At 45.2% G+C, this 23,833-nt stretch overlaps 2 protein-coding genes across 11 annotated transcripts in view; one reads left to right on the forward strand and one right to left on the reverse strand.

Moving 5' to 3' along the window:
- LOC130608866 (regulator of G-protein signaling 8) overlaps positions 1-17,880 on the forward strand; it is a 36,010-nt gene extending 18,130 nt beyond the window's left edge. Inside the window, exons 1-8 of one of the 10 annotated variants that reach the window (XM_057427248.1) lie at positions 914-1,080; positions 1,166-1,224; positions 2,749-2,878; positions 3,124-3,286; positions 5,213-5,314; positions 6,252-6,316; positions 15,112-15,278; positions 16,995-17,880. In XM_057427248.1, coding sequence (XP_057283231.1) covers positions 3,261-3,286; positions 5,213-5,314; positions 6,252-6,316; positions 15,112-15,278; positions 16,995-17,177 — 543 coding nt within the window. In that variant the 5' untranslated portion in view covers positions 914-1,080; positions 1,166-1,224; positions 2,749-2,878; positions 3,124-3,260 and the 3' untranslated portion in view covers positions 17,178-17,880. The other 9 variants (XM_057427247.1, XM_057427245.1, XM_057427249.1 and 6 more) reach the window with 9 other exon arrangements.
- TMCO1 (transmembrane and coiled-coil domains 1) overlaps positions 1-23,833 on the reverse strand; it is a 180,995-nt gene that overhangs the window by 127,214 nt on the left and 29,948 nt on the right. The gene's annotated exons all lie outside the window — the stretch shown is intronic.

The following is a 23,833-nucleotide window of genomic DNA, read 5'->3' on the forward strand; positions in this document are numbered from 1 at the left end:
CTTCCTGCTAGTAGCACCAGGATGTTAGGCACAGCAGTTTTTTAGCAGAGGAGAGGCTACATGTTTCCAGGAAAAGGATGATGATTTGTTTAACTGCAGAGGGCCTTTTTTGTTTGTTTTTGTTTGTTTGTTTGTTTGTTTATAGTTGATCATTATGTTCAAGAAAGCAATAAAGCAACGGAGATCCCATGGCTTGAGCTCTCAGTGAGTCAGTGACACACAGCAGTGGCTGTGCAGCCTGCGTGACACCCAGATGTTGTGCTAAGCTGAGAGTTGGGGCTGTGCTGCAGCTGCACTGTGTTGGAGCCCTGGGTTAGGTTGTTGTTAGAGTCTCTGGGGTGAGGCACTGGACGTCCTATATGCATCCTTTGAAGGATGAAGGTGTGGGTGTAGGAGTGAAAAGGGAATTGGAACCTATAACCATGGGGTGAGCACACTGAGGGAGGTTGCAGGGAGTGAGCAGGACTGCACCCATCAGGTGAGAGAAAGGGGGAGATGGATGCAAGGGGTCAGTCACATTAGTGACTTGCCAAGTGGATTTTTTTTCTTCTGTCATCCCATACCCTGCAGAAAGGTCCTCCCTTGCCTGTTGCCAAAATTTTATTTGGCCCTGCTGACATCTGGTCACTTTAATTAAACTCTCCCATCCCTAATGTCTGTGGCAACTCCTGATGATCTGCGATCTGAGGGCAGCAACCTTCCCTAAACCTCAGAGGAGCCGATTAAAATGGTGCAGGCGGATGCTTTTCTCCAACATACCGAGGGTGACAACAGAGAGTGCTTTTGCAGGCATCTCCCCCTCCCCACCCCCAGATGCTCCCTGCCAGACTTTGGCATCCACCGCACGTGCAGAGCAGTCCCCCATCTCCAACGGGGGAGAAGCTGGGCTTTTGCTGCCAGGTGGGTGCGGAGGGGATGCAGCGAAACGTGCTGCTCTGGTGGGCTCCCCGGCAGTGCCGCTGATGAGCAGTGGGAGCCAGCTGCACAGCAGAGCATCAGTCTGCTGGCTTGAGGCTGCTGTAGGGGTTTGCTGGATGTGAGAGAGCTGCTCTGAGCTGCGCTGCTGCTGGCCGGAGAGAGGTGGGGAGGGGAGGGGTGTCAAAGTGAGACTTTCACCCTGTGCAAGGGGTTGTCTCTGAAGAAGACCATTCTGCTCTCTCCCCAGAGCCTCTCTGACCACGCTGTCGGCACAGACCCACTGGCAGAGAGGACAGGTCAAAGGCAGTGAGTATCTTTTTTTCTGTCTGCAGTGCCTCTGTTCAGTTTTTTCTGGCTTTCGCTGCATTTGAATGAATGCTCTTAATATCTTGAAGCCCCTGAGATCTCATGGTTTGTTTTATTTAGGTTTTTGTTGTTGTTGTTGCATTTGTTGTGGGGTTTTTAACCTTTGTGCTGCTGTTGTTTTTTTCTATTGGGATGGTTTCTTTATCTTTGCTCAGGTGATCTCCTGGGGTGGCTTGATAACCTGCATGTCACAATCATACCCTTTCTGTCTCCCAAGGAGAAAGCCCAAAACACATTCATGATGAGACTGGCAATTCTCCTTGACTGGGGTCCTTTCGTAGGAGGGGGAGGTAGGATGAAGGATGGAGTGAGACGCAAAAAACCTCACCATGGACATCTACCAGGATGCCTTTACCAGACAGCACAGATTGTATTTTTAAAGTCAAAATTGACTGGCTTTATTTGCAATCAGAGGAAATATCTGTGGGTATGTCAGCTTAGCAGTGGGATTGCCTTCACAGGAAATGTAGGTCTTGGCATCTGTGAAGTTGTACAGACTTTGGGATCACAGGGAAGTTTGATGCTGCCTAGCTGTGCAGGTTGTTGTTGTGGGGGCTGGCAAGTGGGTGGGAGCAGGGGCAAGCAGAAGGCTATTTCATAACAGTATCCCAAAAAGCAGGCTGCTAGAGGAGGCTGCAAGGGAGAGGGCACCTAGCTCTGCTTCCAGCTATCGCTTTGCAATAGCAGCAGAAAAGAGGAGTAGGGGCTGCTGGACTCTAGAAAATCATGTGCTATGGCCCCACATGCGGGTGAGGCTGTTAATGAGAAAATTTGAAAGGGCTTAAGGAATTACAAGGATTGATTTCAGTTAAAGCGCATCGAAGCAGCCGGTTGGGGTAAGGATTAAGGAAATACACTCACTGGCATGTAGCACAATCCCAGTTCCATTAATTTAGTTGGGAAGAGGCTTTGTGCATTTTTAATGTAATCAGATTTTAAAAGGGACGTTGCATTGGACAGCCCAAGCTCTAGGATCTCCCCTGGCCCCAGCAGAGCAGGGTCCTGGTTCCTTTGCACGCAGCCTCTACTTTTACCAGTTCTTTTGTCTCCTCCTCCATTTATTTCTTGTGACAAGAGGACATGGAGATTACCTGGAGCTTGGCCCTGTCCTGGCAAATAAGAAACCTTTGCCCTTAGCTCACCATACAGTCCTGCTCTATTCCATTGGTCTCCTGGCTGATGGACCTCACCTTCCCACTCTGATGTGAGATTTGTTCAGTCAGCTAACCATGTGCCAAGGCTCACGGGGACTTTACCATCCCTTCCTTCCCCTGTACCTCCCTCCTTCCCTCCTTCCTTCCCCTTTGCAGACTGTACATCTCCTTGGTGGCTCCCCACAGGCTCCCACCACCCCAAAGAGGAGATGCTTTCTTTGAGTTATTTTTGTATGAGTGCTTAAGCCTGTGATGGTGAAAGGACCAGCATCTGCAGACACATGAAAGTCCTCCTTTATTCTATTTGCAGTGCCAGCTTTTCCATGATGCCTGGCCAGTAACATCAGCCATGACCTGGAAGGACAGGGACAAGAGGTAGTTTGGTCTTCTTAGCGAGGTCAGCCCGGAGCTCTGCCTGTTGAGGAAAGAGACCTTCAGAGGTGTTGAATGATGAGTGCGATAATGCCAACTCCTGCTGCTCCATGGTGAGCTGTGACACCAAACTCAAATCACTTTAGACCTGAAGTTGGACTTAACCTGCGGTCTTGGTCTCAGAAGGAAATGCTGTCTCTCCACTGTGATCATCCCTTAACTCTGAACGTCTTCCACTGAAAAACTGACCTTCTGCGCTAGGAGGCAAGGATCAAATGGGTTGAGAACAACTGGCCCTCCTTTTGTTTTCCAGAGAATCCTTTGGTACATTTTTAAGTGCTAGGACATGAAACAGTAAATCCCTCCTTCCTGCACTCCTGCCTCCTGCAAACAGCCCCAACTGCTGTCCAAGCCAGCCAGTTAAAGGATTAACTATAACTGGATGCCTGAATGGCTGCCTTACTGATCCCACGGAGGTAACTGAAAAGACATGATGCATCTCTCATCCCTGCCCATCCTGTCGTTGCCTACCTTGTCCAGCAAGCCCTTCAGCTTGCTGTGGTGCCCCTCTTCCCTCCTGCCCTTCCCTGCCCTCTGCACCTCCCACAGACCCAGATTTTTTTCCTCTCTCCTGTGTCCTGTCTTGGAAGTCCTCACCTAGAGATCAGTGTTCCACAAGAGACAAGTTCCTTGCACGTGGCGCAGTGTCTCTGTCCCTCAAATACTCTGATTCCCTGCTGCAGTGCCTTGATCTCAGGCATCAGAGAGGAATCTGAGCAGCACTGCGGTAATCTGTGTCACACCTTTCACTGCGAAATTCGTGAGCTTGCTAGAAAAAATAGTGCAGACAAGACAAAGGTTGGAGGTGGGAGGTATCAGGAAAGGTACCAGAAAGATCCTATAGTGGGCTCAATGTCTGTTTGAGCACAGCAGGTCCAGCATGCTCAGCCAGGAACACAGCACTTTACACACACTATTGTTGCACTGATGTTTGAGGTTTATGTAGTGTAGCATCCCAAAACCACTAACCATGGGTCCATATTTTGAGGCTGTGCAACAATTCCTGCAACGGAAGATCTCCAGGTTTTTGTGCTTGTTAACTGCTGCGAGCTGCCTGTGCTGCGCCAGGGAGACACTCATTGCATTTAATTAACATTTAATTTGCTTTAAGATTACATTAAAATGTGCAATAATAGAAACTCTCTGAAGGGCGGGAGGAGAAGGGGGAAACAGGCATGCTACAGATTGGCTCAGTTGCTGGTGCTGAAGTGTTCCGCAAGAATTACATATGGAAGAGAAAAATAATGTACTTCCCTCTACAGTCACAGAAAGTATTTAGCATCTGTTTGGCAGCAGGGCTCAGGGAAAGGCTTTCTTCAGCTAAGTGTGTCTAGCAGCTGAGAAGTGGAGAGTAGGTCACTAAATCTTCCTCCTGTGGTCCAGAGGCTAGGATGGCCTTTTTTGATGTCTTGGGAATCTAGCAGAAAAGATGACCTTGGGCTGGAGAGGCAAACCACATGCTCTTCCCTTCTAGAGACCATGTAAAGTCATTAACAGGCATCTCTGTGTTTTTGAGAGGAAATGATGCCAGTCCTGTATAATGCATGTATGTGTTTTTTTTTCCCCCTTTCCTTTTGTGTTCTTCCATGTCCCAGGATTATGTAATCAAGGATGCTGTGGAAGCATTTTCTATCCTGGGAAGGGGCTGGCAAGGACATGAGGGGCTGATGGAGGCACAAAGGCTCTGAGTCTGGTTTGAAATTCAGAGGGAAAAAAGCAATAAAGCCATTTTCTGCCTGGATAAACCTGTCAGGAAAGAGGCAGTTTTAACCTGCTTATGTAACCCTGAGTCTAAAGAAGCTACTTGGGATTGATCCTAGCCACAGTTTCATGGCTCTGCTGCACAGGCTCACCTTGTAGGTGCCTTACTCCCTCTATTTTTCCTCCCTCCCCCTCCTGCCCTCAAACCCTGGTATTTGGGCTTTTTCTGGTGCTGCTGGATCATGGTGACTTATTTCCGGTATTGCTGCCCTTTGCTCTCCTTCCACACCTCACCAGAGCAGGATTTCCAAGAAACCATCCCAAAGCACAGTCTTTGAAAGTCTTTTTGCCAGTCAGAGCAGCTGAATGACTGGTGTGGGTGAGCCTTCAGCTGCTCTGGTACTGTCTGTCCTTAGAGACTGTTTGGCATCTCACTGAAGATGTCTCAGGGTCCCTCCCACAGATGAGGGAACCAAGGACACAGGTCTGATGAGGCAGAGAGACGCTGTGTTTTTTTTTGTTCTATTTTATTTTATTTTGGTTTGGTTTGGTTGTTTTTTTTCCACTCTGGCTCGACTTATAATCAGTGTCTTTTTTGGTTTTCCCCTGCTTACACCCCTGCTCCCCCATACTGACCACAGGAACAGAGGAATGAGGACTCGCCTGGGCTGCCTGTCTCACAAATCAGACTCATATAATGATTTCACAGCTATTCTTCCGGACAAGCCCAACCGGGCTTTGAAGTGAGTATAGCTGCAGCATCTCACCCCAACCCCATTTCTGTCCTTCCCCTCCCTGCCCACCACCTCTTCCAGTATTACCTTCCTTTTATTGTACTTCGTATAAGCTTTGACTGGTTCTTTTAGCCACAAGGAAGAAGGAAAACAAAACTGTGCTGATACAGAAGGAACAGCATTTTCAGAAAATACCCTGATCATTGATATGAGTTCTCCTGTGAGACAGGACATGTGCACTGTCCCCACTGCTGTACATGGAACATGTTTGCACATATTTGAGGATGTAATTTATCCCTCTATCATCACAAATCAAAGTCTGAACAGTTGACTCGGTGTAAGTGGTGACCAGCAATTTCAGGTCACTGTCTGCTTTAGCTAAGCCTTGCTATTAAGCACTACCCAGAAAGTTCTGTGTTAGTCTGCACAACAGTTAAGATAGATGCTTCAGACAATCCAGAGTCCTGATTTGAGATGAGTGGGATGGGATTAATATGTTCACAGGTCACTGCTTAGACCTGAGCTAAGACTTTAATCTTCCCTTGAAAGTCAAGAAAGAGAGATTAACAATCCTGCAGGGATGGGTTTAATTTTGCTTGACTTTTGGCTTTTACAATGTAAATATCTACATCTGAACTTGTTCTCTGGGCCTCTGCTTAGAGTCAGTGAGGAGAAATTAGTCCTTTTTTGAGTGTGATTCATCTGGCCTATTTTACCCACTTACCTGGGGATGTGAGCTGAAGAGAGTCAAGTCCCTGTAGGTCCCTCTGTTTCCTCTCACTGATTCTAAAGGGAGCCAAGGTGACTTGCTCACCTGGAGACCTTGACATTGTAGACCTCCAATGTTAAGTGAGAATTCAGCCTTCCTTGGTGTCCTTGTCAAACAGCCGTAGAGGTAACCAGTGGCCATGGGTTGTCTGTAACTTACCCCTTCCTTTCTTTACAGAAGGCTGTCAACAGAAGAAGCATCAAGATGGGCAGACTCTTTTGATGTCCTTTTGTCCCATAAATGTGAGTAGAGATCAAATTCTACCCTTTTTGCCCTCGTACCCTTGATACTGGTTGTAGCTAGAACAAACAAAATATGCATTGCATAGAGCAGAAATGGTCCTTCAGATAGCTCCTTACTACCCACTAGGCAATGCTCGCAATCATTTATAGGCAGGACTTGTCCTCTGGTTAAAAGGAATGAATTTATGTGGGTTTCCTTCTTGGCTTTGCTCTTCAGTGATTGATCACAACTGATAAAGTCATTAGCCCAAGGTCTAGCCTTCTCCAGCTCATGGGAATGTGCTAGAGGGAGGACCCCAGGGCTGTAGCCATGTGTACCATCCTTTGGAATGTACTCCTGGATCCAGTCTTTCCACACAAGCAAATGGCAGGTTCTCAGCTGTCTAAAGCCCCCTGAGATCCGTGACACCATTTTGTTTCTCTCTCCCTCCAGCTGCTCTTCTGAGCTGCTGTACAGCTATGCTGTGTTGAAGTGCAGCCTTTTCTACAACACAACGGTGTACATGGTTCAGTAACCTTGAACAACTTGCTCTGTAAAAGAGAAATCATGCGTGGTAGCCCTTAGCAGAATCCAATTTACAGTTGCCAGTGCAAACTTGAAAATTTCACATCCCGAAACCTTATGCAAATGTATAATCAGTGCACCCCACTCCATTCAATAAATCAGTTCTGTTCAGAAAACATTATTCAACTTCAACAACATTTTCACACTGGAAAATTATAAACAAGACAGAGAAGCTCACAGTATAAGTTCATTGATGTGTTTCTATTGGAGAATAAAACAAGAGAGAGTTAGGGTTGGAGAAAAGTCAATGTGGATAGTGAACTGGTTTATTGCAACAAGGAACTGTCTGGCTTTCTTAGAGATTCAGATTTTTCTGCACTTAATTTTTAAAATATAAGTGTAGAGTAATATTATTTTTTATATAAAGTGTAATTTTGCTGGATTTCTACTGATATGACAACAGTTTTGGCAGGAAATTAAGTGAACACTTTAAACAGGCTGGGTGACCAAGGCAGAAAAAGCAATACACAATTTTAGCAGCACTATCTTGTTGAGATTGTTGCTCTTGTAGCCAATAGGGAAAAAAAATAAAATACGGTGTTGCTGGGTATGGCTAAGAGGAAATGTTTATTTTGCGGAAATTCAAAACAAGAAGGGAAAAATGTACCAGTTTGACTATTGGGTGCCTGGGGAATGAGGAGGGGCGAGGACAGGATATTCACATCAGCATTTCAATTCTGTACTCGAGCCCCTGTTCCACCTTCACCGTTGTAAAAGCTGAAATTTTCCTTCTTAGGTATAGACTGCAGCAAAAGTTCTTTTGTTACAAAAGCCAGTGAATTTGCACATCTGTGAACTGACATTATACAGATTGTTCCCTCTTCAGCTGACTGCTGCAAATGCTAAATCACACCTTATTTCAATTATTTTGTCCAACAGCCTCCACAAGAGTTTCTGGGTTTATTAATAGATTAGCCTTATAGAGTGATGAATTATCAGAATTTTTCCTGTCTCTAGTGGAAAGTATCTGTGATAACTCTTGTACCTAATGAAAAATATTCAGTTCCCAATAACAATAGAAGGTGATCTTTAAAATTTAAATTAGACTTTTTCTTTCTTTCTTTTTTTTTTTTTTTTTTTAATCAGCAGTCACAGTGACATTGCCTGGTGATTGGTGAAAAAAAATGTTGTTTAATAAACTAATCTCTAAAGGAATATATTACAACTGTTCTGCACCCGAAGTTTCTGGAATTGCAAGCCTGGTAGTCAAGGGTTATAATGATGCAAATGCAGAAAGCTCTGTTGAAACAAAAGTGTTCTTTTAGTTACACTGGTTTAAAGGAGAGAAAAGCATGTATCCATAAATTGAGTTATATTGTAAAGTCATTGTGGTTTTACTTATCTATACTTGTATCAAAACCACAGAGCAATGCCAGAGATCTGCTATGAAAGCAGAACAAGAGAATTGCATTTTTGCTGTTAGAGATGTGCTGATGTTAGACAAGTAAGGGTGTCTTTTGCTTTATCTGACCAAAATCTGAGAGTAAGAAAAGCAGTGCCTGGCCTGGCTGCATCTGTCTGTAGTGAAGCTGCCAACTAATATTGTACTTTAGGTGGTGAGAGAAGGACAGAACTGTCTCAGTGTAATTTCCCTGTGACTGCCCAGGTGAACAATATTAGCCAGGGAAAAGCTGAATTCATGCTTGGGGGCATGGGCTAAGCAGCAGCTGGGCTCAGGGAGAATTTTGCCTGGGGCTCACAGCATCAGCAGGTAGACCTCTTCTGATTGACATATCTGTCATAAAATCTTTCTTTACTAGATGGACAATTCATCTATTTTGGAAGGGAGATTGTGATGCTGATTTCAGGGGTTTGAGTGGTGCTTTCTGCTGTGGTCAGATGTTAAAGTGGTTTAGGGTCCCCTCCAGCCAACCTGTTCTGGGGGAAAAACCCAGAGTGCTCAAGTAGCACACAGGGGATGGATGTAGCAGCTGAAAATGAAGCAATCATTGTGGGTAATATTGCAAGGGGTTGGACAGTGCAGAAAAGAATTCCAGAACAAGAAAGTGGATCAGAGCTCCCTAAAAGACTCTCTGAAGTGCCAAGATGAGCAGGCTGCCTTTGTATATGGAGGAGGTTCACGGGGCTGCAGTACTCTTTATAGGAAAGGCAAACTGTACTCTTCCACTTCCTATTTTCACGAGTCTCCAAAAGATTTCTAAATGGAAGGTACCAGAATAGGTACCATGCATTATGCAGACTCTATGGAGAGTGTCATTATGCTAATTTTTGTCAAATATCCTTTGAAGTGTGATGACCCTCTGGAGCCCTCCTGCCCCTCCTCTCTCCCCACGTTGTTGTTTTAATAAATTACCTCTGTAGGTAATGTTTGATCCTGACATACTGCTGTCTGGCAGTATCTTGAGCAGAGGTTTGGAAACTCTTAGGTTTTGAAGCAGTTCCGTGTCTGCAGAGATTCCCAGTCTGGGCAATGTCCCTCTGTACAGAGTGATCTGATTTGAATTAATTCCCTGGTCATTTAAGGAATAATTTGTGTTGACATTAGCAAGAGATTGTGAGTAGGGAAGGCAGAAAGGCTCTCTCTGTTAAACCCCTACCTTTCTTTGCACTGGCATTGGGACTTAAACATCACAGCCTAGTAGGATGCAGCTCAGTTCTGTTTCATTGATACCTCTGGATGAATAGGTCAATATAATGATATCCTACTTGCTTTTGCTAATGGGTGAAGCAAATCAACTTGAAACTGGCTGACTGGTCAACCAGTCAGTCCCCTTTGTAGCCTTGTCTGAGTTCACTGCAAGAGACACAAGCACAGTGTAGCAGTGGTCCCTGGGGTCAAGGCTTCTGAGTGTGGCAAGCAACAGGAGAGAGGAGTTTGATTTTACTTACAGCAGGAAACTGGGAGACAGATCGTATGCAGCATGCTTCCTTGGGTGTCCAGGGAGCAAAACCAGTGTTTTTTACATGCTAGATTTTGGCATCTTTTCCCATTTTGTGCCAGTGCAGATTAGTGAAGGCTCCCAGGGACTTGGAGCTCAGTGTGGTCTGCAGAGTCTGTGTGCGTTCATATGAGTAACTGCGTAGTAGTCCCCTCTCTGTACCCATGCCCAGGAGGTACAGGCTGGTCAGCCAGATGGAGATGTCTTTTGACAGGCTGCTGGAGGGAAATACAAGCAATAACATGTCTCATTTTGCATCCCTTGCAGGCTGGACATGCATGGCTTGACATTTGTCCAGAATCCAGCAGGACAGTCTGTCCTCAACCCTTAGTCACTTTTCAATGAAGCATACAACACAAAAAACCTTTGCCCTGAATTTACATTTTTTTATCTCAATCCTCCCTCCCCCATTTTTTTGATCTCTGTACTCTTCTGACCAAACTTTATTGTTGTCCTCCTCCTTCTGTTGTCTACACATTGCTCCTCTTCCTACGCAGCACAGGAATATCCCAGCCTACTCCTAGTTCTTTCTAAGCCAGAACAGCATTAGCATTAGCATTGTGCTGGTGACAGGCACCTAACGCTCAATGAAGCAATGCTAAGCATCATTGAGAGTATGAACATATGCTACACAGAGCATTGCAGCCTTGCCTCTTCAGGCCTGGACCAAATATGCTCCATAGAGCTACTCCATCTACCAGCCATAATGACTCCACTGTTATTCCCTACATGAAGTGTTGATTGCCCTGATGGTGTGAAATGTATGCATTAAATAAATTACTGCTGATCCCTTTCTCACTCTGACAGTGGCTAATATTTGGTTATTAAACTGTCTGCCTGAATGATTTAAGCCACTAATCTCAGCTCTTCCTCATGTTGGGGAAGCTTGTGTTAGTTAAGACCTCTGTTGTGTTTTGTGCTAGCCACTTCAGTCCCTTCCTCCACAGCCCTTTTTGCTGGAAAGATCCATTCTCCATGGCCCGAAGAACATCATTTGAATGGGATGTCACGAGCATCTGAGTTGAGTCCCTATCCAATGACATAGTCATTGACCTGCCTGGCAGTCATCATCTATAAATCAAAAATTCCTGTCATTGTTCAATTCACAGGTGACCTGCAGAATTATAGCTGTACAGTGCACTGCAGTATCGTGGGATAGGGTAACGTACAAGAACTTGCCCAGTCCTTCCTGTCAGTCCTCTTGTGCATTCCCTTGGTTTATCTGAATGGAGAGTAGGCATTTCAAAGCTTACATTTACACTGCAAAAGTAAAAAAGCAAATGTCTTTCATTTCTCTTTCAGGCTTTAGACACTCAACAGAAGAGCTCATTTCTTTGCCTTCATCCTATCTACTCCATCAGTACTGATATACTTCTTTGGCTTCACACAAGGCTCACCACTGTTGAGTCTAATTCCTGAATAATAGGTCAATAGTTGTCTTGAAGGGCTGTGGATCTATATTAGTATATACGAGTATATCTCTGTCTTCTCAAATGGACATGCCTTTAGGCTACACATGTTAAGGATATCTTATGCTGCTGCATCTGAAGGCCTCTAATCCTGCTTTTCATTTTTATGCTTTTTTCTGTAAAACATCCCTGTGGAGTCATATTTTTGGGTTCTCAGATCATCTTCCAGGATATTTCAAGAGGCTGCCTCAGTAGGTGATGCTCATACCACACTGCAATTCAGTGCTGGTTGCCCCAGTAAAAACGCTGCCCAGCTGGGTGAGATGAGCTTTAAAATATGATCATTCATGAGCAATGCTTCCTTGATAGCCTTCCTGTGTAGGACGAGATTAAAGTCAACATCCAGGTCAAATTCCAGCAAGGAATTCCCAGGTCCAGCCTTATAATTTCTGGCTCCTCAAAGGCTGTGAGGAGGGCACAACAGGAGCATATAAAGAGGAGAACTGCCAGACACTATTAATCTATCTGCTGCTTAAACTTACTTTAAGATAAAAAGGAGCTGATTGACATGAGGACATGAGGCAGAGCATACACAAACCTCCTGTTCCCAGGGGAGACCTGCTTCAGCTGCTCTCCAGTGCAGGGCTGAAGCAAACTCCTTCCTCAATGCATCAATTGTAATGTCCCCTTCTTTTATCCAGTATCGTATTTTACAGGTGGTATGTTTTGCAGGTATTATATTTGCCATGCAAAGCTACCGTTCCTGCTGATCCTTTGTCAGTCCTGGTGCTCGGGGGCTGTTGTAGGGGAAAGGGGAGGGAGGAAAAAAGACCAGGACAGAAAAAGGGGAGCAAAACCTCTACAGGGACACACAGTAGAGCATGTATAGTCACAGCAGTGTGCTTGGGTGCTGGAGTATTTGTCAAACTCCCTAGGATCTGATGATAGATAAAATGACATACATCTCGGGGAACTGCAGTTTTCTCACTTTTGTGCTTTCTTCTTTCGCAAACCTGTCAGTCTGCTGCTATGTCTTCTCCTTTTCCTCCTGCAAAGAATTCCTGCTCCTCACTCCCAAGTCCTCCACTTGCTCCCACCACAGAGCCTGGGAATTTTGTAGGTGTTAAGGAGGACACAGGTTTTGAAAATTTTTTCTTCTAGGTTACAGGAAGGGGAACAGCCCTAAAATATCTCTCATTCACTGCATTTGTCTACTCACTGAAATGCTCAAAGCAGCCACAGGCATCATGATCCTTACAGGGACCCTGCGCCCAGACATGCCTTTGGCACTCTGCAGGCTTTGCCAGGGCTAACGTCACATTATTGCCTCAGGCTTGAGCCCACAATTCGCGCTGTTAATTGTTCTGCAGTGCTCATGGACAAGAGCCCTGGTTTTGTCCACGGTAGCAGTCCGAAAACCTGATCTCCTAAGAGGGCATTAATTAAGAAGTGGCAGGACAAGTTGGTATGATACAGCTATTTCTTGCCCTACTGGAGCTGACAGAATAAGCAAGCATAGCTGAGATGGGATGTACCTATTTTAGTCACCGATTGCTGTGCTCTTTGCAACGTGAACTGCCGATGGACTAGTTAGCAGTACAGAGCCCATTAACAAAGTAGCTTTGAGAAACAAAAGGTTTAGCCTTCAATTTGCTCCTGTCTGGCCTAATATCTTTTCTGCCTTTCACTTCCAGAATCTGGGCAGTTGGACATCTCCGCTGACTTATGCGCAGCCAGAAATAGCATTGTTAGTTGCTGTTCAACACCCAGGGCCTTTTCTTAGGGCTTGAGGCTCAGGACATACAGCTGAAAAATATCTCTGTATTCTAAGTTATTACCAGAAACAAGAGAAGCAGGAACAAGATTAGGACATACAAGGGAGAAAAAGGGCAGTGTTACATTACTTCTCCTCCCATACTTAGTGTAGGCAAGAACAAAGCTGCTAGGGAATTTATGATGGGTCCTGTGACATGGTCAGCCGCTGTCTCTAGTGGGTTTGGGCTTGGGCTTGCTGTGGATGTGTGAAAATGACCTGCACTAAGCATCAAGTATTGCCTCCTGGGGTCTCTCTCAGCTCCCACGCCCCCTGCCAGGAGAGACAGGAGGGAAGGCAGCTCTGCCAAGATCTCTCACAGCAGAAAGAGGACACGTGGAGCCTCCAACCCACAGCATTGCAGCAGTTCAGGTCCTGCAACCCCCTGTTAGCCTTTGTCCATCCCTGCCAGGCACACATGCACTTGCTCCTCTCATCCTTCTGGGGAGTCTGATCTTGCCAAGTGCATTCCCAATTCCATCAGTATTTTTAGACACTTGCTTGGAAATAACCAGTGTTGACTCAAGAGGTTTCCAGTCATGAAGTACAAATACTCAGACCCTGTAGAAAAAGACCAGAAAAAGTTAGAAACATATTACTGGGAAAAAAACACAAAAACAAAAAACCAAACAACAAAACCACCAAAGCAAAACAACAAACCAAAATTTAGGAGCCAAATTTATCCCAAAGCTAAAGGAAAGAAAAGGGCATGTGTGAATCCTTCAGCTACTTCAACTCTGCTGGTGCCATTCAGGGAAAGGAAATAAAATACAATAGCTGTGTCCATAAATACAACCAAGCAGGGGTTTAAGAGGACACAGACTGCCTAATAAATCTTTCCTTATTTCTAATCTGTCTTGGCTAACTCGGATTACATTACTGCAATGTCACAATTGCTAAGCATTAGCAACTGATAAGAACACTTTTACCCCCTACTAGACAAGTAGTAATTATGCCATGTCCTTTCCCTCTTCCCTTTATTGTAGCTGTAACAGACTCTTCAAGATCCTTCCTCTTTTTAAATCTGAAGTAAAAATATGTCACAAGGCAATAAAGCAAAGTGACAGAAAACATAGGAGACAAGTCTACAGATGTTATGTTTTATTAAAGGTTTTTCTTAATGACAGATAGGACATTACAAAGTGTTGCGTTAACATGCCCAAGATGCTGTGGCAAAGAGACTGTATCAACTGAAGCCTGACGTTTTCAAGAAGAACTTTACAAAGGTTAGGTGCCCCAGTCTTGAAGAAAGCCTTTTGCTCTGGTAGCTAGCAAACCACTTTTTCAGAGTGACAGCAAAGGATGTTTGGCGTTGTGGCAGCTCACAAGAGTCCAGCTGATGCGACGGTGTAAGTTATGAACACATCCTGGGATCACAGACCTGGGGAGAAAAATCAAATGGTCCTTAGTAGGCAGGGTTGGATGGAAAGATGTCTGTCCTGGGTTCAGCTGTACCAGCTGTTTTTCTCCTTCCTAGTAGCTGGTGCGGTGCTGTGTTTCAGCTTTAGTCTGAGAACGATGCTGACAACACACCGACGTTTTGGTTGTTGCTAAGCAGTGCATACCCTGATCAAGGACTTTTCTGTCTCTTGTGCTGTGCCAGTGAGCAGGGGCACAAGAAGCTGGGAGGAAGTAGAGACAGGACACTTGACCCAAACTAGCCAAAGAGGTATTCCATACCATAGCATGTCATGCCCAGTATATAATGGGGGGGAGTCACCTGGAAGGCCCAGATCACTGCTCAGGTTGGGCTGGATATCAGTCGGCAGCGGGTGGTGAGCAGTTGTATTGTGCATCACCTGTGTTTGTTGTTTTTTTCCTTTCCCTTCTTAGTTTTATATTCTCTCTGTTCTTTATTTCCCTTATTAGTGGTAGTGGGTTTGTATTACACTTTGGTTACTGGACTGTTCTTATCTCAACTAGTGGGATTTACATTCTTTCAATTCTCCTCCCCATCCTGCCAGGAGCAGGGGGGAAAAGAGGAAGGTGAGTGAATGGCTGTGCAGTTCTGAGTTACTGGCAGGGCTAAACTACAACAACGTCTATTAAAGAGACTGCTCCCCACCTTCTTTCTTCTCCTGCTGTAATTCCCCATGTCTCTCTTGCAGATGGGCTGGCTGCCTTCCGTGCTTTCTTGAAGACAGAGTTCAGTGAGGAAAACTTGGAGTTCTGGCTTGCCTGTGAGGACTTCAAGAAGACCCGCTCAGCAGCCAAGCTGGCCTCGAAGGCTCAGAGGATCTTTGAGGAGTTCATTGATGTGCAGGCTCCTCGAGAGGTGGGTATGCCAGCACCCTGGGCAGGCAGAGCATCCCTGTGGCACGAGAAGCAGGTTCACTTCCCCCAACAGGGACTTGCAGGGTGCCGGGGAGCTCTCCCTCTCCTCCCAGAGGTGATGGTGAGGAAAGGATAAGAAGGATGGGAATGCCATCCTTCTGCTATAACTGCCTCTGCTCACGGTGACTCATCCCATGGTGAGGGCAGCCACTTTGATGATGCTAAATTAGTCACAGCCAGTGAGTTCACTGGCAACTGCAACCTACATTTCGTAGCCTCTATGAGCTTCCTAGGAGTATTTGACCTTGCTCCTCTCATTTACTATCAATCCCTGAGCAGGCTATTAGGCTCATTTCTTGCAGGACATTTTGCAGAGAAGCATCCCACAAATGACTAACTTGTTGACTCTCTGGGGAAGGGTACTTATCTGCTGACTAACTCCCAACTCAATTAGACCTCCTAAAAGATGAGATCAATAACTCAGAGCTGAACAAAAAGTGCACTCATAGCTCGAAGCTTGGAGTTAAGTCCTCTTTCAGGCTATGTGACTGTCAGATCCTGCATCCTGATGTTGGGCTGTGTTATTGTATTCACAACACAACCAGGAGGGTGATTACTGCACCTGCTCTCTCACGGTGGTCCTCTGGTAGACTGCATGGGTGCTTGTCATAATACACATGCCTGTGTGGGGATCCCCGCATAAGGGCTCTCTTTACTCCATCTTTGAACTAGAAAGGCTATTGCGAGGCCATGAGGAAGCACCCACAGCAAGGGGATGTGGGTGTCTAGGGACACGATTCAATCCCCATCACCCTCAGTGAGCATCTTCCTGCTGTTATTCCTGAAGCTGGGTGAGATTTTCAGGATTGCAGGGCTGAATCTGGATTAGAAATGTGAGTGCAGGTTGGATGAGGTCTTTCCTAAAATTTGGTCCTGTTTTCATTATTCTGGCATGCTGGAATGTGAAATGACCCTTAAGTGATACAGAGAGTTAATCTATATAGCTGTGATCTGAGCTAAGGCAGACAGCTTTACTTTTTAGACACCTTGAAGACTGGACACTGGGTTAATAACAATAAATAACATATTTTCACCCAGGTTTTAAACCATAACCATAACAAATGCTGACTGCTTCAATAGGGAAAGAAAACAGGAAAACTCACATTGTTGGCTTTGCAAACAAACGGCAGTCATAATGTGAGCGCGGTTTATTTTACCAAGTCCTCACTTGAGATACTGTAACACGAAGCTGTTACGGGAAAAATCAAACAATCCATAACAGTACAGTTTAAAAACATTTAGTAAGAATGTAGTAATAGTATAAACCCAGCTAAAAATTCAGTCACCCTTATATTGGGCTGTAGTGAAGAATAAAGGGACCAGAGAAATCTTGATCAACAGGAGAGAGGTTAGGCTGACTCAGCATTTCTTAGAAGATGTGCTACATAAACCTGTGCTGAAGAGCCTGAATAAAAGGAATTTGATTTCAGAAGTGCTCAGGTCACTATAAATCTCATTCAGCTTTTCCAAATTTGGGGCAGTATTTATATATGTTGGACTGCTAAACCCCTCAGAGTTCGAGGGGCTGTTTAGGCATGGATGAGAGCAGGACATTAGTTCTGTTGCTGCTTTTACAGCTATAGATGAGACAAATATGCCATTTGAAGGAGGCAAACTGGTCACTCGGAACCAAACTCTCTTCTGCTGCTTTTCCCAGGTGAACATAGACTTCCAGACACGGGAGCTGACAAGAAGAAATATGCAGGAGCCCTCCCTCTCTTGCTTTGACCAAGCCCAGGGGAAGGTGCACAGCCTGATGGAGAAAGACTCTTACCCCAGGTTCCTGAGGTCCAAAATTTACACAGACCTGCTGTCTCAAACCCAGAGGAGGCTCAGTTAAAGCAGCGATGGGGCCCTGAGAAACCATGTGCTTCCCACAACAGCGAGAAACCATGTCTAAATGTGAAACTTTCTTGGTGTTAAAAACAGTGGGAATGAGAAAAGAGGGAGAAAGGGAAGAAGAGGTTCCAGAGTGTGATCCAGATGTGGTATTAGGACTCTTTCTGTGCTTTTTTTTTTGGTTAGTGGTAGCACCTTGCAGTTGTTGCCTGCCCCTCTAGCACAAATCCATAATCCTTTCTAGTCATGGGGTCATCTGTTGGGAAGGGAAGTTTCCTTTGAAATTACTATGCTGGTTTGTGTGTAAATAATGCCATTGCACCTTTCCATCCTTCCAGACCTCTCCCTGGCTCTCACCTCTCCCCTGTGTTTGGAAGGGCCCTAAGGGCAGTTGTGAAATGTGTGAAGCCAAGTCCAGTCTGAACATTTTCTCCCACACTGGCTGCTGGCGTCTGGATCCAGGGACCATGAGGAGGGGGAGAGAAGGCAAAGGCACATGATTCATGCTGCTTCCCAGAGTGGAAACCATCAATGAACTCAGCTCACCTTCCCATTTTGATTGCACACCTTGTAACACCAGCTGCTACCCTGTCACAGCCCCTTATCTCCCAGGGATGGAGATTAAGAGTTATTTTCCTGTCAAGGAGCTAAATTTTTCTCATGAGGAATGTAATCCCAAAAGCTCTCACTAGACCTGGTCAGGCAAGTCTGTTTTTCATTAATAGCATTTATTTGTGCTGTAGTTCAGCCTCAGGACCCCTGTCATCATTCAGGCTCTATTGTGCTAGGCACTGCCCCAAAACCTAAGACAAAGAGGTTCCTAGCCACCATTACATTAACAGGCTTGGTGGCTTCTCAAGAATGACCTACCATTAGGAAAGAGTTGAGAGAAGGAATGTCCCATCTGCCCCATGCTGAGATGTGCAAAGAGCACAAGACCTGTCTTCTATGGTAGATAGCATTGTTCATGTAGTATCTGTAGGGAGATACTACATCTGCATAGCAGGGAGAGATAACATGAAAAATCACAATTACATTTTTGTCATTTGCTGATTATTGACTGTAGTTGTTACCTACGAATTTTCCACTGCGGGTTCAATACCATGTAAAGATCTGCTAAAACAGAGACTTTTCTGCATGATGCTTGCTTAAAAACAGGACACAGGGAAACATGCAGTGAGCAGGATGAGTGTCTGCTTGTGAAGTGATGTGTGAAGTGTTCTATGGCACTTCTCCCATAGCTTGGATAGGCAGCTGTGGGAGAAGGCTCTGTGCAGATGTCAGTTGTGTAGCAAGCACCTCTTCTGTGCTGTGCAATAATACCATCTGAAGGCCCCATTTCTACGGCATTGCTGTTCTAGCTTATCAGCTGCCAGATTCTTGCAATATTTTCTAGTGGAGAAGCAGACAGCCTGTCCGTGCATTTGAGCCTACAGACCAGAGGTTTATTTACTTAGTTTTATGAAGGCCTGGAGAGTGACCCCTTGGATCTTTTCCTTCTCTCAAGCATCCACAGATCAGAGGCTATAAACCTCTGCTCTGGTTGAGGGTGGTGGGTAGGTTGGATACATCAGAAAGCTGGTGATACTTAGTGTAATGTGGTGTAAACAAGGTAGAGTGAATTCTGAAGTTAAGCATAATGTGTATGGAATGAGATACAAAAACCTGCTTGGATAGTAAAGCCTGCTTTAGGTAGGAAACGGGTTTTGAGGCTTTCTGTAAGGATGCTGAGCAGGACATTAGGACAAATAAGTTTAGAAGCAAGATAGAGGTGGTAAACATACTTGTTTATTTTGGAGGTGCATTCCTGTGGTTGCTATGACACTAAAGTCTAAATTCAGTGCAAGTGCAAGATTTATATCAGTAGGGAAACCTGCTTTTCAGTACCTGCTTGGTCATCTCTAGAATTCTCCAGTTCTTTGGTAGGCAAATACCATCTCCAGTTACCTTTTTCCAAGGACTGGCCAGAAAGAACAGCATGCTCTGGCATCCTGAACCAGTGTTCCTGGCTGTCCTCTGCCCCTGCAAGGTAACTTGAGAAGCAGGGTCTGAAGCATGTTGAGAGATGTAGCATTCTGTAGCCATGCTCAGGCTCAATGGCACAACTCCTGAAATTGCTGAGTTACGTGAGGTCCATAATGCCATGTGTTCAGAGAGACAAAGCTCCAGATCTGGACATTACTTTTCAAATTTCACTGTGGCGGCTTCATGCAAACTTCTTTGCTGCTTATTTGAAAATGCAAGCAATGAGCAAGGTCTGGAAAATGCCCCAGATTTGCCATGATTCATTCAAGGGGTCTACATTATGCAGCAACTCAACTGGCCACCTGTTCACAGGCCCATAGCTTTATGGCAAACAAGGTACCTTGCAAAGAAGGTCTAGTGGTACAGGTGTCTGGGGAAACCTGTGCAATGCTTTGGAAGAAGTCAAAGGCAGAAGCAAAGGATATAGAGGCAAGCATCCAGTGGCTGTCGCTGATGATACCTGGACTACAGGAAGTGGAACAGAGTCACATCATTTATACATATTACCTCCTGTTATAGGTGAAAGGGAAAGAGGTGGGCAAACCACCCCACATTGCGGTGAAACGATGCTTGACATGCAAGAGAGGATGCAAAGCCACTGAATGTGAGGAGGAGCTAGAAGAACTCGCCAAGGAACACTGTGTCTACTACACCTGTATAAAACAGGCTGGACTGGGATCTCTCGGGTACAGGTTGCTTTGGCTGAAATAGTTCCCCCTGAGATAGCTCGTGGTGCCAGTTGTAACCAGTGTCAGTGTGACCACAAAATGGCACAGTGACTGGTGATCCAACCACTGCAACACAGCAGCTCAGCTTCCCAGTGCTGTGGTGTCAAACGAGTTGTGTTGCAAGGGATGAAGGAAAGGCCCTGCCTTCCTCCATTTCAGCCTCCTCTTGATTGCACATGCAAAAACCATTTCAGTGCTGCCCTGGATGTGGGGGACAGCTGCAGCAGGCTTATGCAAGTCATTGCTTTTAAAGAGAAGGCAGAAACATCATGTAAAGTGCTTTATGGTATTCTTAAAGCCACTGATACGTCTTCTGGGTGGGCTTTGACGATGCTGACCTCTAGTGCCAGCTGACGCATCCCAGACAAGGTTTTTCAGCAACGTGGCCTGCAGCCACCCATGATGGTGAGGGTCACAGAAAAAGAAGGCAATGAGGAAACAGCAGAAATAAGATATTTGTGTCAAGGAATGAGGAACAGAAACTCAGAAGTGAGGCTTCCCTGATGGCTACAAAGGCTGGTCCTGTTCAGAGTGTGACTTCAGAAGCCCGGGGGGTAACATTTCTCAGCAAGCTCCTCTAGTGTTGGTGTTGTCATTCTTTCAGTTCATGACTGAACTTGTGGAAAAACTTTAAAGTAACCGACATCCTATAAAAACCAAGCTCCCCTCTCTCCCCATCTGTCCTGGGTTCAGCAGTAGCAGTCATGTTTCTCCTTGGCAAGGACAATCTGGGGGGGCCACCCCCACGCTCACGCTGCAGCCCCCCTTGGACAGAGACAGGCTGTGCTGTTGCAGATGCGGCCCCAGGTGCCCAGTGAGCCCGTCTTACGGTTAGCCGAGCAGAAATCTGGCGAGTTTGGGTCGCCGGGGGAATAGCTTTGAGCAGGTTTATTCAGAGACACAGCTGCTGAGAGACAGGAACTCTATCATGCTGGCTGATAGGAGAAGTGTTTTTCCCATTAAATTGGTGCCAGATAATATCCTCCATGGCAAATTTCCTATAAGCATAGAGTAGACCAAACGGATTGTCTGATGCACGTGAGTCTATCACGGTTATTTTTGTTGCTTCTCTTACAGTTTGTATTTCTTGAAGGAAAACAGACTAGTTATTTAAAGTTTGTTTGTTTCGTGGTTTTTTTTTTTATACCAAGAAATTGGCACCAGCCGCTTCTTTCATACCGAATGTCAGTCTGAAGTGAATTAAAATAGGCAGCTATAGCTCTTCCCCTTAAACCAGGGGAAATTAAGGAAATAATGACTGAGCCAAAGCTTCAGAAAGCACTGAGTGATGACTAATCCCCTTCAAGGACAAATATCCTATCTTTGATTCATCTCTTACTTATGTGAACGGGATATTCATGACTTACAAACCCTATTTCCCCTCTCCACAAGCACACACCTCCAACATTTTCTTCCAGTTTCAAGTAATGTCAGTGTATGCCATCACACGAAGAGAGGAAAAATAATTGTTTCTCTCAGCTCTTTTTATTCTGTATGTTTGCTGGCACGTATCCAGTCAGCTCCCAAGTCCTTTGACAGCAAAATGGAAGAAGTGTTTAGAGATTGTCTATAAGCTTCAGGTGTTCTTAACTCCAGAAGCAGATGCAGAACTCCAGTCTGCTTTGACTTTCTCCTACTTTGGTCCATCAGCCAGGTCTGGGACGATTTCCATCGCTTTTACTGGACTTGTTAATGTACCAGTGGGTTCTTGCCCTCCATGCTGGGAAGATGTGAAGGGCAAAGTCCTGCTAGTCTAAGCAGGAGGTGGAAACAGGTATGTGTGTCTGCAGGTGTGGGTGGGTGAGAGTGCATGTGACTTCAAGTGTATGTTATTTAGTGTCTCCTACTAGAGAAACTTTTCCAAGACATAGATGTGCATGTTAAAATAGGAGAATTAGGCATAAATAACATAAAAGAAGATTTTTAGCCCAGTGTTGTGTTTGCCTTGTGTGTAAGTTTGACTAGTAGTAAGAGATGTAAAACTCTGTTAGGCTTCCAGTTACCCATAAGAGCACATGTATCAAACTGAACTGAATGTTCACTGATAGACACAAAACCAAAATGTTTACAGCATTCAGAGCAATAGCAAACCATACCTCATGCCAGCCCTGGAGTGCCTCTCACCCGCTAGTGCAAGCTTTCCCTTCCCTGGGGGCCTCTTGCTTCTCCTTCCAAACTCTTCTCTCCCTCTCAGTCCTGTCTACATGGTCTTCCTTCTTCCTCCTTCTTAGAGTTTACTCCCTGAAGCACTCCTGTCCATGCAAACCTTCCACCAGCACTGTTTGCCTCCATTCATCTGAGCTTGAGTCTCACATAACCTCATCCCATGCCTCCCTGTTTGCATACCCTCCATCCCCATCTATCCCTCCACTCTCCTTTACCTTTTACTTCCCGAGACACTTGTCTCTGATCTTGCCATCTCTCTCCTACATACCTCCTACTGTCACTATGAAGTTCCTAATAACTATTCCTTTCCCATTATATAAGAAGAAATTGCTTCACACAATTTCTACATTATCTTTCATTCCTGGGGCTGCTGTCTTCTTCCTTGATACTGTTTTCTCTGGCATCAAAGCATTATATCACAGAACTGGAATTAAAGTACATTTTGCTGCTAGACCAGAATGCTTTTCTCTACCACACACCCCTTGGGCTTTGCAGAGGCTTGGCTTGTCCCTGGAATGGTGTCTTCTTCCATCTATGCTCCATGTGCTGCACTTGTGGAAAGGGCTGACTAGTTGAAACAGCAGCTGGGGTGCGCAGAGGCAGCAGCTGCTTCAACAAGGTCAATGCTGTGCTTCCTCTTGGCTTTCTGACATAAAAAAGAGTGTAAATAAAGGGGTGCGTGTTGCATTTACTTAGTAAAGTCAGTTGTTCTGCTCTGTGCCTCCTCTTGGTTTTACTGGAGGGATGTATCTCTAATCTGACACTGCAGTAAACTCAACTGGATTTCAGGGAACTGAGGGCATAGCAAAAGGGGATGAGCTCATTATTGGAAAAAAAAAATAAATATTTCTGGTAAAAAGGTACAGAAGAAAAGGCAGTGCCTGCTTCTGGAGGGACCTGGCATGTCAGAAAGGTATGGGGACCAAGTCCAATGTGAACAGTTTGTCTCCAGTAGCCTCACAACTCATAGTTTGCATCATGTGCTACGTGCCCCAGGCTAGGTGTAAAACATGACAGATGAGGGCTGCTCATCTTTGCATTTACAGCATAGATAACGGTGTTATCCTAAGATAAATGTCTTCACATTGCTCTATCAATGCCTGCAGTCACCAGCTAAAAAACAGCAAGAGGAAGGAGGCATCTTGTGTCATGTTTATTTACGCAGACCTCTGTAATGAAGAGATCAGGATACAAGCACACCCTTGGGTAGATCCCCCTTCCTCAAAACCCATGATTGAAGTATCTTGTCTTCCTATAACCTCTCTCCCATTTCTTCTACAAGCAACCCAAATCAGACATGCACAGTTCAGATTTTTCTTTAAGCTCTCAGGCACCTCCATCTTTGGTGGGCTGGCAGTGTCCCATCAGCCAGAAGGGGCCCTGAGGACCAGACTCCAAACCCAACGGCACCAAATAAGGGTGTCTAAGACAATAAAGATGTTTTTTCTTTTCTTGGGAAACATGCTTGTGGGTGGTTCAAAAGAGATTTAGGAAGGCATTACTCCATAGAGTAAACTCAGAAGAGAGCCACCAGGTACCTGAGTAAAAAGATCAGCTTTTTTAAGACCTCTAAGCCACATTTTAATTTTAATTAGGTCTTGATGCTGTAATTGCCTCCAAAGTGTCTGAGTGCTCCTGGTATTGGTAGATAACAGCAGGAGCTGTTTGAGCAGGACATACGGGCTGTTTAATCTGATTCCTTCCTATTCAGGGAAAAGGCAATGACTTGGGTTCAGTT

The sequence above is a fragment of the Pezoporus wallicus genome, unplaced genomic scaffold (assembly GCF_028554395.1).
Source record: "Pezoporus wallicus isolate ANWC-B61680 ecotype Strahan unplaced genomic scaffold, APGP_CSIRO_Pwel_v1 scaffold_7107, whole genome shotgun sequence".
NCBI classification, from domain to species: Eukaryota; Metazoa; Chordata; class Aves; order Psittaciformes; family Psittacidae; genus Pezoporus; species Pezoporus wallicus.